General features: G+C 47.0%; 1 protein-coding gene across 1 annotated transcript in view; it reads left to right on the top strand.

Moving 5' to 3' along the window:
* The first annotated feature begins 309 nt into the window (after positions 1 to 309).
* Positions 310 to 15260, top strand: part of OBSCN (obscurin, cytoskeletal calmodulin and titin-interacting RhoGEF) — a 170512-nt gene continuing 155561 nt past the window's right edge. Inside the window, exons 1-3 of the mRNA XM_052695150.1 lie at positions 310 to 544; positions 7194 to 8328; positions 14597 to 14866. Of these exons, the coding sequence (XP_052551110.1) occupies positions 7203 to 8328; positions 14597 to 14866 (1396 nt within the window). The 5' untranslated portion in view covers positions 310 to 544; positions 7194 to 7202. The remainder of the gene's footprint in view (positions 545 to 7193; positions 8329 to 14596; positions 14867 to 15260) is intronic.

Raw genomic sequence — 15260 nt, 5'->3', positions numbered from 1 at the left:
ACTGATTTTGTGATTCCTTTAGTGAGGAGCGGTGTCTGAAGTTGGTATCTGCCTGCCCTCAGTCCCTGTCTATTTATCCCTTGGCTGTGGGATGGATCTGAGCGGCTCTGACCCACTCTGTCCCCCCACACCACCTCTGTGCCACCCAGCCCATCCACTCCCCAAACCATGCCCTTTTGCTTCTCTCCCTCAGGAAACCTAATCTCTCCGGTAAATGACACCCAGGGCTATTTTGGAGCTGTGCTGTGGGGGGAAAGCAAAGCACGTCAGCAATGTGACAGCCAGGAGGGGTGGGCAGGGGGTGGCACAGCCTAACCCCGAGCGGCGAAGGCACTGCGGGGAACTCAGGGGGACCTTGTGCCGTGCGTCCCTATCGCCGCTGGGGTTTCTGTTTTATTTTGCTGAAGGGGAAAGGGGGGAACCAAAGCCAACATGGTGTCCCCACGTCCTCTGTTCCCCTTTTCCCCCTTCCACCTTCTGTCATCTTCATAGGAAGCGGCTTTCTGTCACCCTGCCCACGGATTTTTATCTCCTCAGGCTCCAGGTAAGACCGAAACCTTCAGCTGCGGGGAGGTGTGAGATTTGGGTACTTGGGATAAGAAAGAGAACGGCGTTTGTGGCTGTGGAAGGGGTGAGGTTGTTTCTGTGTCAGTGTTACTGCACTGGAGTGTGGTTTGTGAAGCGCGTTCGGAGATGGAGCTGAGGGTGAAGATGGTAAATCCATCCTTCAGCTGGGGGGCACACATGGATTGCGTTGTTTGCTCACTTCTGGCTGTGTCAAAAAAGAAACACAGATCAAGTTAGAGGAGAAAATAGGGGAGAGTCAACATTAAACTTCTATTGGTTGTGTTTGATGTAATTTGTCCCCAAACTTGTGATAGCAGCATGAATGAAGAGCCTGGAAAAATGAGAGAAGTGACAGCAAGAAGAGCTTTTAGGGTTTATTTGCAGGGCACAATCCTTAGTGAGAGCTCTTTCCCACTGAGCTCCTGGCCGGTGCCGACACCGATTCAAACCACTGCCCCCACCCTCCTCACATTTCTCCAAGTGGCTGTGATGGGCAGAGATGGAGCCCGACAGCTGAAGCTATTTCTGTCCCCACAGCTCAATGGGGTGGAGTGGCTGTTAGGACGGTGACGTCCTGGTTAGAATACAGGCGCTGGAGACGGAGGATCGCGGCTCATTGAGGGAATTCTTTGTCCCTATGGCTGCTGTCATCTCGCAGCTCCCTCCCATAGGAAATACACTTTAAGTCTTCCAGCTTAATAGAAGTGAGTTTATTGCTCTGTTAATGCTGATGGGAAAGTATGTGAGAGTTGGGGGTGTTTGTTTCAGGACTGTTTTATTTAAGGATATCTGCGTTAGAAGTGATATATTGCAAGGATATGGTTGCAAGTTGTGCCAGAAGAGATTTAGATTGGATATTGGGAAGGATTTCTTCAAGGGAAGGTGTTGGAATGGGATGCTCAAGAAAGTGCTGGAGTCCCCATCCCTGGGGGTATTTAAGGAATGCATGGGGGTGACACTGGAGGACATAGTTCAGTGGTGGCACCTTGTGATCTTGAAGGTATTTTCTAATCTAGGTGATGCTGTGATTCTGTTGCAAGGGAGAGAGAAGTCTATGGAAAGGATTAATTAAGTGATATAAATTGATATCAGTGTGAGTCCACTGTGCTCCCGAACCTCCCAGGTTCACTTGCTCAAGCTCCCAGTCTTCGCTGCCTAAGCAGATGGAGATGTTCTGCCACAGCCACTTGCATCCAGGACATGGTACAGACAAAACCCAATTGGAAGAAATTGGTGATGAATTTACTAGCATTTACATCATCCCTTTTCTATCCCCAGAATTATATTTCTCCTCTATTTCTGTCCTTTTCACCCCCGTGAAGCAGCAATGAGCATCACCCTACACCTACAGCCTCCCCTGCGTTGTAGATGTTACTTATGTTTGGTCAGAGCAGCCTGGGTGGCTTCAGGCTTAGAAAAACAAAAGATGTCACATAATCTGGAGTGGGGATTATTGGATTTGTATTGATTAACTCATCTATTTCACTTCAGTCTCCCGTGTGTTACACCAACTGTGTAACCACCACACATTGCTTATATGACTGGAAGGTGATCTGGCTACATTGCCCAGTGGTTGCACAAACCATGTGGATGATGCTTGTTGGAATTTTCTGAAGGTTTGACTCTTTTCTTTGCTACCAGTTGTTAGAAATATTCAGTGTGTTGAGAAAGGATTTATTCCAGGAGTGTGAGTTGATGCAGGTTCCTTCCTAGATACTTGCTGCGTAATTAGCCCTAATTGACTTCTGCAGGTCAAAATGGTAAAATTGTCATGAGCATAGCCAAATTTTGCTCAGGTTGCTCATGTTGAGCACCATGTGTTAGCAAATAGCCACTTAGGAAGCTTCCCTTAACCTCTCCTGTAGGTTTTAGCCAGCTACAGAGGTAACACGGAGTGCAAGTAAGCCCTACCCTGAGTTGAGACAGAAGCTTACTGCAGTAGGCTTAGTTTATTGCACAGACTTCTCTGTGTCTACATCTCCTATAGCACACCTATCCTCCAGCCACCACAGCAAGCTCTTCCATTGCTCATCCTGTGACCTTTGGATGTGCCAGATCTGCTGTCCCTCACTGCAGTGGAATTCAGAGTAGGCCAAGCTCAGCTCTGCATTCAGCTCCTCAGTGACAGATCCCATTCCTGCTCTGATCAAGCAGGCGCCAGATGAATGCCGTCAGCTCAGATCAGTCAATCTGTGCAAATCTCTGTGTGCACCTCGTTTGGAGACATAATGGGCACGGAGCACTGGCTGTGCTGCTGTGCCTTTCATCTGTGAAGCACCACTGTAATGGTTCATAGGTGTGCATTGCTCTGACATCACTGAGCTTGCAACTGACCCTGCACTCATGCCGTTTGCTTTCTGACCTCTGTTCCCTGAGAGCTTGTTAGAAGCAATAGGGCAGTGAGATTACTGCCCAGCAGCACTTAAAACATCAAAGGAAATCTGCACTGACCCATCAGCTTCCCATCCCACCCACAGAGCAGTTTGCTCTGATTTTTAGATGGAAAAACACAGGCAGATATGTCATGTAAACTGCATAAATAGCATCACTGCCTTGATTTTTATCTGAAGCTTTATGTTTTAATGATATTCTTTGCAAGGTTTGGGGCTCAGAAACAGGAGCTTCCCTAATTATGTTGCCCCTTATCTCAGGAGAGGATGGATAGCAAGGCTGCAGAAGTAAGTCCAGGAAACATGAACTCTACAGCAGGCATGGGACAGGTCTTAATGTGGTTTCTGGAGAACCTCTGTGCTTTTGGTCTGCATTTGTTTGGGTTTAGGCAGATGTTAGAGTCACAGAATCATTCAGGTTGGAAAAGACCTCTGATATTTCCAACCCCAACCCACCCTCACCACATCCCTCAGTGCCACATCTCCATGGTTGTGGAACCCTGACTGTGTGCATGGCTGTCTGTTGTTTCCTGGGCAGTGATTTGATTTTATTTGCATTATCTGACACATGAAAAAGTGGAAAAATTGAATGGATAAAGGCACAGGCCAAATTTGCTCCCAGTACTTTACTCCCAGTATGCTCAGAAATACATGTGAATGTGATCTCTGCTGCAAATGATGCATCACAGTAAGATTATAAAGTGAAACGTGGCACTGGTAGATGTCTAAGATCAATTGGAAGGGGCATTTGCACTGATGAGGTTTACTCATGTTTTGTTGCCCTATGATTACGAAGAGATCAGTCCTCACGTTTGCAGAGGGTCAATATTGGCACTGAAGTTTGTGTGTGCCTGCAAGGAGTCTCCATCAGTGTATTTGCTTAGTAAACTTCTTATAATGTTACACTCTAGAAAAATCAACTCTTGGCCTTACAGCAATATGCCCACATGGCTCTGCGCTCCCTCCTGCTCCTCATCCGTTTCTCAGTCTAACAAAGGGAGATGGTTTTTCTCCTATTTGAATGTAAAAATGTGTTTTTATTAGTCCAGCCTACCGAAGGAATAAGGAATCATAGAATCATCAAGGTTGGAAACACCATTTTTGGGTTTGTTTTTTTTTTTTGCTCTTTGTGATAGCATGGGTTTGAAGCTGGAATGGAGTTGGTGTCTGAAGGATGAAACAGGGCAATGCCTTCCAAAGACAGAGCCAAACAATTCGATGCTACGATACAGCCTGAAATTCAGCCTCCTGGGCAGGGAAGGTTGGCACATGGGTTCCAAGCCTGTGTTTTAATTTATTCTTTGTTACTATAGTAAATGCTACTGCTTGATTCTCCAGGGATGAACTTCAATCCCAGCATCTCAGCACCCTCAATTAGAATTCTACTGCCTCAAATGAGCACAAGGCCCTGATCAGCACTCAGTTGACCTCAGTGGAAATTTCCACTGACTTCAGTGTACTTTGGCTCCAGCCCAATGCCTGTGTCTGCATCTTCCATTCATGCAGCTTCTCTGCTTGTAGCCTTGCAAGTGTTTATGAGAAATATACTTTAAAGCTCAAGCGAGGACAGAGGTTGGATGCAGTTGGAGGGAATAGGAAGTGCAAACTGGTTCACAGATTTCTGGAGCAGTCTGTGATACCATCTTCAATAGTAGCAATGATTCACATGAATACCATCCTGGATTTTTGTGCCCCCACTTTCCCATTCTTCAATTTTAATGTCAGTTTGTGCCTTCCAGCCTCCACCAGAGTAAATGGAATGAAAAATAATTTGCTATTAATGTCATGCCTGATTTGTTGTATACAGATGGTTGGACTAGATGATCTTAATGGTTTTTTCCAACCTCAATGTGATTCTAGGTAAGTACTTTGTCATATATGCTGAGTGTGAGCCCATCATTGTTTTGACATGAAGAAGAAGTGGGAGGAAAACCAAGGCATGGGGAAACGAGCAGCTTCCCCAAGAGCAGCTTCCCCAAGATCGTGGTGCAGGTGAGCAGCCCAGCCACCTCCCACCCACTGCCATCATTCATTTGCTTGTTTGCCTTAAGGCACTGCAGCAGGAGTTGGAGGAGGGGGGAAAACCTGGTGAATCCTCTGCCTGAATTGTGGCTAAAGCAACAAAGCAGGTTTTTTGGCTTGTTCTTACTGCTTTCTGCTGGAGGTTGGAGGGGAAAGTGGTACGGTCATCTGCCATTGGGTGAGAGAGGGGGTGGATGTGTAGCCAGCAGGGAAGCCAGGCTGCCATAGGATTAAGCAGGATATTTCTGTCGTGGTGACTGGTTATTATTTCCTTTGAGATCCTCCCAGCACAGTGCCTGATGCCTTTCACTGTATGTGGCACTTTGAAGGTGAAAGAGCACAGAGGTGAGAGCTCTGCAGACCTCTGAATCATTCCTATGGCTCAGGAGGTGCAAGTTGCTATTGCAGAAGTGTCTGGCATTGTGCACATAGAGACAGGGAGTGATTAGGGGAGAAACTGTGCTCAGGAGCAGGGCTCTCAGAGAGGCTCAGAGCTGGGTTTGCTCTCCTTACAGAGCTCTATTCTGTTGTCTAATCCTTTTTCCAGGCACAGTTAGCTGCTGCACTTGGGTTTCTGGTGCCTTTAGCTGTGCTTTGCTCATCCAAGAAGTGCTTGTGCAGAGAGCAGGGCTGCTCCTGAGGGATTAGAAGTAGTTTCACTCCAGCAGAAGGCAAAGAATATCCAGGAGTCGTGAGGGAACAGAGTAAGTTTGTGTGCCATGCAAAGTTCAGGTGACTCAAAATGCTGTGCTCTGCTGTGATGTTCTCCAGCTGCACAGGAACGGATGGGCTCTGTGAACAGTGAGTGTCACTGATTGCTTCTGGCTTTCTCAGCATGCAGGGGCGCCAGAATTGCTGCTAGCTTCAGTTCTGAACGCTGCTGCCCCTGGAAGTGCTCAAGAACTGTGGGGATACGACGCTGATGGACATGTTTTAGTGGACATGGTGGGGGATGGGTTAACAGTTGGACTAGATACTGGTGGTCTTTTACAACCTTAATGATTCTATGATTCTTCTCGGTTGATCTGTGCTGCCAAACAGCTGCTATGCAGCCAACCCTGAAAGCAAAGCACAGAATTACAGGGATTGGAAAGGACCAACCTCCTGCTAAAGCAGTTCCCTACAGCAGGTTGCACAGGAAAGCATCCAGGTGGGTTTTGAAGGCCTCTAGAGAAGTAGATTCCACCATCTCTCTGGGCAGCCAGTGCTCTGCCATCCTCAAAGTAAAGAATTTTTGTTTCTGATCTTCATATGGAATTTCCTGTGCTTCAGTTTGTGCCCACTGCTCCTTGACCTGCTGCCAGGCACCACCACCAAAAGCTTGGCCCCATTCACTCGACTCCTGCCCATCAGATATGTATAAGCATTGACGACATCTCCCCTCACCCTTCTCCAGGCTGAACAGTCTCAGGGCTCTCCTCATTTCCTCGTAATGGAGATGTCCCACATCCCATCATCTCTGTAGCCCTCCACTGCGCTCTCTCTAGAAGTTCCCAGTCTTTCTTGAAGTGAAGGGCTCAGAGCACAGTAAGCAGGTGCTGAGATGTCGTTCCAGCAAGCCCTAAGCAACATAATGCTTCTTTTTAGGAAGCCTGGCATTGCTTTAGATTCCAGTATATGTTACCCATGGTTGTTCCTTCACGTGGGTCTGCGTGGACGTGGTTCAGAGAACAAGGCCTTAGGACAAAGACCAGGGGGCTCAAGAGTAGAGGTGGGGTGCTTAACATGGGCAGAATTAAAGCAACAGATGCAAGGAAAAGGGAGAAATATTGAAAAGAGACTCAGGGCAATGAAAAGGAAAAAAAGAATAGATGAAAAAAAGATGGGCACAAAGAAGGTATGTTGATAGGTAGACCCATCACTCAAAATTTCATGTCTTTATGACCACAAAACCAGCCCAAATGTTATATAGCACTAGCACTGATCATTTTCTTAGTGCCATCGTGCTGTTTCTGTATGAACTGCCTGAAGACTTGTACTTTACCCAGTGTCTTCAGTGGGAAAATGGGCTGCTTTCTCAGCAGATTCACATCACTCAGTTTGAACGTAAGAAGTATGCAAGGTCTTCTCACCCCTAATAAAAAGGACAGTGGAAATGTACTCCAATCAGATTGTTCTGGATGACAAATGTCCTGATAACACGAAAGTGCAGCAGTTGTTTGCTTGTACCATCAAATCTGCTTGCTTGTGACGTTTTTCTTTCTCATCCTTTAGGTAACCAAGATGGATTACAGCTCGTTCAGTGGAGTCCCCCGCTTCCTGACCCGGCCAAAGGCATTTATAGTGTCTGTGGGGAAGGATGCCACACTGAGCTGCCAAATCATTGGAAACCCCATCCCAGTTGTGAGCTGGGAAAAGGACAAACTTCCCATCCGATGTGGGGGAAGGTTTAAAACCACAGAAGATGGGGACCTCTATCAGCTGACGATCTATGATCTGAGCCTGGAGGACAGCGGCCAATACATCTGCCGTGCCAAGAACACCATCGGGGAAGCTTTCGCAGCTGTTAGCATCAAAGTCGGAGAGGAGACCACGGTCACGGAGTCGGCCCCGTATTTCATCCAGAAACCTTCCTCCATCAAAGTAACTTTGGGAGAGGATGCCATGTTCAAATGCAGAGTCCAAGGCAGCCCTCCCCTCTCTGTGAACTGGGAGAAAGACGGCAGACACCTGAGGAACCGGGCTGACGCTGGCCGCTACCAGATAGAGTCAGCTGGGGAGTCCAATGCTCTCACCATTCAGTGTGCCCGGCTGGGGGACAGTGGCACATACACGTGTCGGGCTGAGAATCCCATCGGCTCTGCCAGCGCTTCCGCAGCGCTGGTTGTGGAATCGCAGGGCTCTTCCAACCCGGGCAGCCATTTCGATACCAGCTGTGGCAAAACCTCCTCTTTGTTGTCTCACCTGCAAAAGAGGCGGGAGGAGATCAGGAAGATGGACGTTTCCTACGGGGCTCTCGATGCCACATCAGCCCAGTCTTACTCCAAAACAGAAGGGCTGTCTGGCATCGGTTACAGCCTCTCCCGGGATTACGAGCGGGCAGCCGGGCTCACCACCAAAGGCGCTCGCAATGCCATGTTTGGGACGCTGACGCGCACCTGCAGTGTGACGGAAGGGAAGCACGCCAAGCTGAGCTGCTACGTGACTGGGGAGCCTAAGCCGGAGATCGTGTGGAAGAAGGACAACGAGGTCATTGTGGAAGGGCGGAGGCACGTCATCTATGAGGATGATCAGGAGAACTTTGTGCTGAAGATCCTCTACTGCAAGCAAGTGGACAATGGGCTGTACACCTGCACGGCCTCCAACCTGGCAGGGCAGACCTACAGCTCTGTGTTGGTCACTGTCAAAGGTGAGCGCTTCCACCTGCTCCTGCAAGTGGGAAGGTGATGCTTCTAGCTTGGTGTGAAAGTGGGCAAAGCTTCTGCCACCAAACTGCAGGAAGAGAGCATGGGTTGGACATAAAAACCCCTGCAGATTGAAATGGGGCTATAGCAGTGCAACAGGTGGCCTGGGGAGAGGGAGTCTCATCACTGAAGGCCTTTAGGATGCGCAGTAAACAAGCTTCAGTCAGGAATGGCTTCAGGGTGGATGGATGTTTCAGGGTGGATATTAAGAAAAACTGCTTCTCCTAATGAGTGGTTGGGCATTGGAACAGGCTGTGCAGGGAGGTGGTGGAGTCACTGTTCCTGGAGGTGTTCAAGAACAGATGTTGCCTTGAGCGGCAAGGATTAGTGGGCATGGTGGTGATGGGTTAATGGTTAGACAAGATGATCTTAGTAGTCTTATCCAACCTTAATGGTTCAATGTAGAACTGGCACGCTGTGGGCCAGCTGGGATGGACTAGATCTTTATTATAACACCTGGAGAGATGGGAGCTTTAATGTGAGAGATCAACCACCATCCTCTGATTCCAGTGAGTGCCAAAGCCCCATCTTCCCCTCCAGGTTTTAATCATACCTGGGTTTAAATTCACCACTGGGCTCAATCATACCACACTCCTAATCTCACCACATGCCATTAAACAGAAGTAGAGAAAACTCCTCTCTGCAAACTGAATATGTCAGGCTGCATTGGACCTTGCAGGGGCCCTAATACAACTCCAATCACAGCTTCCTCTGTTCTGCCCAGAGTGACCCACCAGCAGCCCTGTTATTGCCAGACTGCTTCAGCCTTTTCCCAGCTCGTGCTGTCGGGCAGCCTGCAGTCCTGATGTCCTCCCAGAACTCCACCAATTCCAGGAAGCCTCTGCTTGCAGCGTTTGGGGGGGTGATGAATTTGCCTTCAGAGCATCCCTCAGCACTGCTGCAGATCAGATCAAGCTCTTCAGAACATAAACAAATGTGATGCACGTTTTCACAAAGGAAATTGTGTCTTTTCAAACTTCTATTTCGCAAGGCTTCAGCAAGCAGTATGAAACCCAGGCAGCACCTATAAATTGATTCTCAGATGTAAAAAAAAAACAAACTAAAAAAAACAACAACGAAAAAAACCCCTTTTGCATGGCAAAATTGACTCTTTGAAATGAAAGCAAAATGTGTCAGAAATTCAAATGCATAGGAAATGCCTGCATTCCATACTGGTCTGTAAGACATACTGACCATTTAGTTTTGTGGCTTTCCTCTTCTGGACATTTCTTCATTCTCACTGTCTTTCCCAGCAGTGACTCACGCCCTGCGTCCATCAGTGACACTCAATCCGTGCAGCTCACTGGCACCAGTCCCACTCATTGCCATCCTGTGGAGGTGCTGAGTGGTGCAGAAAGGAGCATTTGGCTCTTCCTAAAGCTGTGATCACTGTATGAGATGGGATTCAAAGGAGAAGACCAAGCCAGGCTCTGGGGTGGCTGCTCTTGTTGAGCGTGGCTCCAGCTCCGTTCCTCATCTAGTGTCTGTCTGGCTCTGAAAAGCACTGCCCCATGTTTGTTTGATAATTCCCAAGGCGTGCAGCCTGTTCCAAAGCAGACAAAGTATGCGAAGCAGCAGGCCTGGGAGCAAGCACCATGGCAAAGTGCTATTCATCAATGTCCATTGTCAAGCGATGTGAGTCAGAGGGCTCAAGTGGAAATGTTTGTGGTCTGTTTCTTTGTGATACTATACCATGTAGGGCTTTCTGACCAGGCCAAGGCGACCATGGAAAATCTACTTGTGTTGGTTATAATTAGGCCCTGAATAATGGCTCTCCTTTGTGTCACAAGAAGTCCTCATCCATTCAAAGACAGCTCAGGATGATGTAGCAATGAAGGGAGCTTTTAATTTCATCCTTTGTGTGCAACTGATGATGCCATTAGCTCATCTGAGGTCATGTTTGGAGGGATAGATCATCTTGCCCCACAATCCTCTCTTTGCTCAGTTGTGCAGAAGAGGCTGAATGATGTGACTGCATTGGACTGTGTGCAGATAACAGAGTATTTAGGGAGCTTGTGATGCTGCTTCCTCCATGCTTACCCATAGGCACAGATAGATACAGATCCACAGATAGTTGTGGATGCGCCATCCCTGCAGGCATTCAAGGCCAGGCTGGATGTGGCTCTGGGCAGCCTGGGCTGCTGGTTGGAGACCCTGCACACAGCAGGGGGTTGGAACTGGATGAGCGTTGAGGTTTTTTTCAACCAGGACCATTCTATGACACCTGGGTAGGAAAGCTTCACGGGTCTAACTGCAATTTGGGCACTCTGGTTCACGTACAACACATAATTTCAACACGAGAATTTGAGTGACAATATTTGTGGGTGTTTAAAATATAGCATGAAGAAAAACTACCTAGCCCAGCATCCTGTCTCCAAAGTATCTAATGGCAGCATAGCAGACCAAAGGACACAGCCTCTAGCTTGCCTCTTACATGTTTTTAGTCTAGATCCTAAACCCAACACATGTGTAAGCCAGGCCCATGCCTTAAGTTTTGAACTGAAAGAAAAAAAGTTTGTTTTTTTTTTTAACTGTTTCTGGATGGGATGTACTGAATTAAATAGAAGACCCAAGAAAGAGGCTACAATGAAGAGAGTCTCTTTCACAATTAAGGAAAACCAAGAGTTGATTACTCTTAACCAGTGATGTTGGTTTCTCGTATCTAGAGCAGGGATAAAATCACAAGCCATGCACTGAAATGTGAGCTGTAAAAGCAGTCAATAAACTTTTCCCAACGAAAGTTCCCCTCTTTAACAAACCAAAGAGCAGAGATGATGGGAAATACATGAATGAATCACTTGAAGGCTTTGAAGATGTCCCTGAGCCACATGTAAAGTCAATAAGAATAGTGTACAGGTCTCTATCCTTGGGCATGGACCAAGCAATATTTGTCTGAGTAAAGGAGTTTGGGGCTGAGTCTCTGAATACTCAGTAAGTAGTTAAGTAATCAGATACTGGATAGAAAGGTTAAAGGTTGCTTAACCAACAAGGTCAAGGCTGGAAAACCGGATTGGTGCCAAAGCCATTTCTTTCTGCCTCTGATACAAAATGATGTTGGATGACTGCTGGAGTGATCTGAGATCTGAAAGAGAGCAGCAACGTGAGAAATATGGAGGTACAAAGGCAATTTGGGAAGCACTAAGGAAAGGAATGAGATAAGGGGAGTTTGTGTACCTTTAGATTGTTCCTTTTTGAAGTATTTTCTGTGTTCTTACTGTCTTTGGATCACTTCTGGAAGAAATGCCTCTGGAATAATAAAAGGAGAGAACTACAAGAAGGCCGAGAGTAGGCAAGAGGAAGTGCAGGCAGGTGAAAGCCCAGGTTGAGAGGGCCAATGTACATTGGGAAGGTTAAGGGGACTTTAGCTTGTTTGCAGGCTGCACCTATTCTTAGCAAAATATGTTAGCAGGACCTGTATTTAAAACATAACATCACCTCATTGCCATGCTGGTTGGTAGGGACCAAGCAAGAGCCCATGATGCTGGAGACGTGTTTTCAAGACAAGCAGCCAAATTCATAGCTGCTTTAAGCTCTTGCAGTTCTAACTAACTCCATGAGCTGCTCTTGCTCTATGCTCCCTCAGGGCTCTGCTTTGCTTCTTTCCATTTCACATTTTTCCCAGTAGACTGAATTTCGTAGATCTCATATTTTCCCTTCTATAGAAATGCTTTTATTGCCCTCATACGCTTTAGTGAGCATAGCTACTTTGACTAAAAACAGGCAGATAGAAAAAAACCTACAGTAAAAAACTGTGGAGAAATCATCATTTAAAAGAAATTCATACTGACAGTAGAAATGAATTCCAGTGACCTCTCAGGGCACTCTGTGTGAAGGAAATGAGTTGTGCTGGGAGCTGAGATGATGTAAGGACAAAGTAGAACTGGTGCTCAAATTCAGAGCACTGAGCTTGCATGGAAGGAAATGCTTCTAGGGGAAGCTTGGTTTGGAGTTATTGCAAAGACTTTGTTTCATTCTTTTGGTGGCACTTATATCAAACAGATGTGGTTGAGGCGAGAATTATGTTGCACGTGACCTCGGATGAGCACACTTTCTGCTTATCTTCTAAGGACGTTTTTTAGGTATTCTGAACATTTTGGATAATCACAGAATCATAGAATGGCCTGGGTTGCAAATGAGCACAGCGCTCATCCAGCTCCAACCCCTGCTGTGTGCAGGTCACCAACCAGCAGCCCAGGCTGCCCAGAGCCACATCCAGCCTGGCCTTGAATGCATCCAGGAAAGGGGCATCCACAGCCTCCTTGGGCAATAGGAGGAAACCAGCTGCTTGTCAGATGGCTGTATCTTCCATATTGGAATCATACTTTGGAAGAGCTTACAATGAGAGTTACCTTGTGGAAGAGTAATAGATGACAAGCAGCCATTTAGAACTGGGCAGCTGATACTTATGGAGTCTGACAGATGGAATGTAATGCCGGTATCTGCAGCACCCCTTCCTGAAATGCCTCTGGTAGCTACAGCACAGAATGTTTCTGAACTCTGTTGGGTGCTGTAGAGAGGGTTCCAACATTGGAGAATTTGCCCAATCTGATGGGCTGCAGCCCCATATGATGTGAGAGAAGATAATGTAGAGGTCTGTGCTCCACTCATTATCCTGACCAGTGCATGAATGCATTTAGTTATTTTCCTAGTTAATGTAGTTAAGTAGAAAATACACTGAAAGTCTTTCTCATGTAAATATTGCCCAAATTAACCTCTTTTGCCTGGTGGCTGACCAGGCATGTTAGACTACATAAGCAAGATGAAGATATGTTCAGGAATTAAAAAGGTGGTGGATTTCAGAGCCTCTCTCACACATCTCCAAAGCAGGAAAAAGCAACGGGCTGGGAAAATAGCAGTCTTTAATTTAATTTGTCAGCTGCTGTCTCCCTGAAGCCTCATTCAGAGCAAAATAAGATGTGTGCATATGTCAAAACAGTGGAAGCAAAGTTGTTTTCAGATGATGTCTGTGACTGCTCAGCAGCTGAAAAGAGAGAGGTGTTAATGACATGGCTTAAGTATGGAAACAAGCCTGTGTACTTCTCAGGTGTGCCTTATATTTCCTTCTGGCCCTTGGGCACATCACTCTGCTCTCACAGTCAGCTCCAAGGTGCCTCCTGTCTCACATGGCTGCATTGCAACCACTTCTTCAATGCTGGCATTGTTCTGATAAACGCATTCTTGACGTCGTCCTCTTGCTTGGTCCCCTGACAAGAGCATTGCATCCACTTAATTCCCCCTGACCACATGGGGTGCTTTCAGATGTGAGACACAGGAATCCAAGCTGCCTTTTGGGTAGAGAGAAAAAGGTAATTAATATGGAGAAAGGGCTGTGCTGCCATTGCTGAAGACTTTGAGGAAAGACTTTGACTTGCCTTGAAATGAGGCACGTTAAGCCAAAAGGCATGTCCTCCTTGCTTATGTATTGTACAGGTTTCCAATGAAGTTCCAGCTCCAGAATAACAACCTAAACAGTATTTAGCATCAGTGTCTCCTACTCCTTTCCTAGTGATGGGGCAGGAGGGACAGACAGTGGCTCAGCTGCCAAAAGATGCAGGGACAACTTTTAAACCATGCTCTGTCCAACAGAAAATGCTTCAGGCTGCAGAGTAGGTTTTCATGCTCTACGTGTGTGTTCATGTTCACACATCAGCCCTCCTTTCTCAGAAGTGATTTATGTGCCCCTTCTACTTGCAAGCTGTAGCATGCTCAACACAGATCCCAGCATTACAAGGTGGAGGGTCCTGGTCATCAGGTCTAGGGTATTTTAGGGCCAAGGTTTGATGTGACTGATGATCACCAGCTGTCCTGCTCAGCTCAATGCCCGTTTCTCTGTTGTTGGGGTATCAGGGTGATTTCACAGTTCAGTTGTCACAGGAATTAAATGGTATCTACGTTCTGCTTGTAAAATATCTCCCCTCACTGCCACACAGCTGTTTTCCTGTTTGATCTGCGCTCTTCTTTCTCCCTAAGCCAGAGTGGTATGATACAGTTGGTGAAGGAAAGCAGAGGCAGTTGGCAAGCTTGGGCCCAGTGCAGAGGAGGCTGAAGGGAGGGCTCATGGTGCCCCATAGCCCCCCATGGTGCTCTGCAGCCCCTCATGGCCCTATTGCTTCTCACAGAGTTTGAGTCTTTCTTACTGAGGTGTTTTTTTAATGCCTCTTACACTAAGCTGCCACAAATTCTTGTTTCTCCTTTCTTTTTAATCTCCTGAAGAACCACCAATACCCTTCAAGGAAAAACTGAAGGATCTTGAAGTCTGGGAGAAGGAATCTGCCACCTTCCAGTGTGAAGTGCCTGTTCCCAGTACGGAGACATCTTGGTTCAAGGAGGAAACCAAACTCCGGCAGAGCAAGAAATACAACATAGAAGAAGAGGGCACGTATCGCCGGCTCACGGTCCAGGATGTCACTGCAGATGATGATGCTGTCTATATCTGTGAGATGAAAGAAGGGAGCAGGACCATTGCAGAATTGTCTGTCCAAGGTAAGAAAGAGCATTACTATTTTAGATGGGCCAAGTCTCATCTGTTGAGTGAGAGATGCGTATGTGGGACTCCAGACTTGAGCTTACAAACAGCATTTATCTCATACACACAGAGAAGAACAGCAGAGCCCCTACCACGTGAGAAGAGAGCAACTTGTCTGTGGGTCCCTGAGTCTCTTGCCAGGGTTTATCTAGGACACAGGGTCACAGAAAGAGAAGAGACTGCGTTGCTGCACAAGTCACATCGCATAGCAGAGGCCTATGCTTTAAGTGTTTTTCTGGAGGGCAAAGCCTTTGAGCTATAGCTCAGCAATGTAGACTTTCCTTGACGTGATCCCAAGCAGTGGATGTGTCTCCTGGCACCATCTCACACAGGTCTTGTCAGGTGTCTGGT

This window comes from Tympanuchus pallidicinctus, unplaced genomic scaffold, assembly GCF_026119805.1.
Source record: "Tympanuchus pallidicinctus isolate F22 unplaced genomic scaffold, pur_lepc_1.0 scaffold3, whole genome shotgun sequence".
In the NCBI taxonomy this organism is placed as follows: domain Eukaryota; kingdom Metazoa; phylum Chordata; class Aves; order Galliformes; family Phasianidae; genus Tympanuchus; species Tympanuchus pallidicinctus.
The sequence above is the reverse complement of the archived record's forward strand: the minus strand, read 5'-3'. Positions and strand labels throughout refer to the sequence as shown.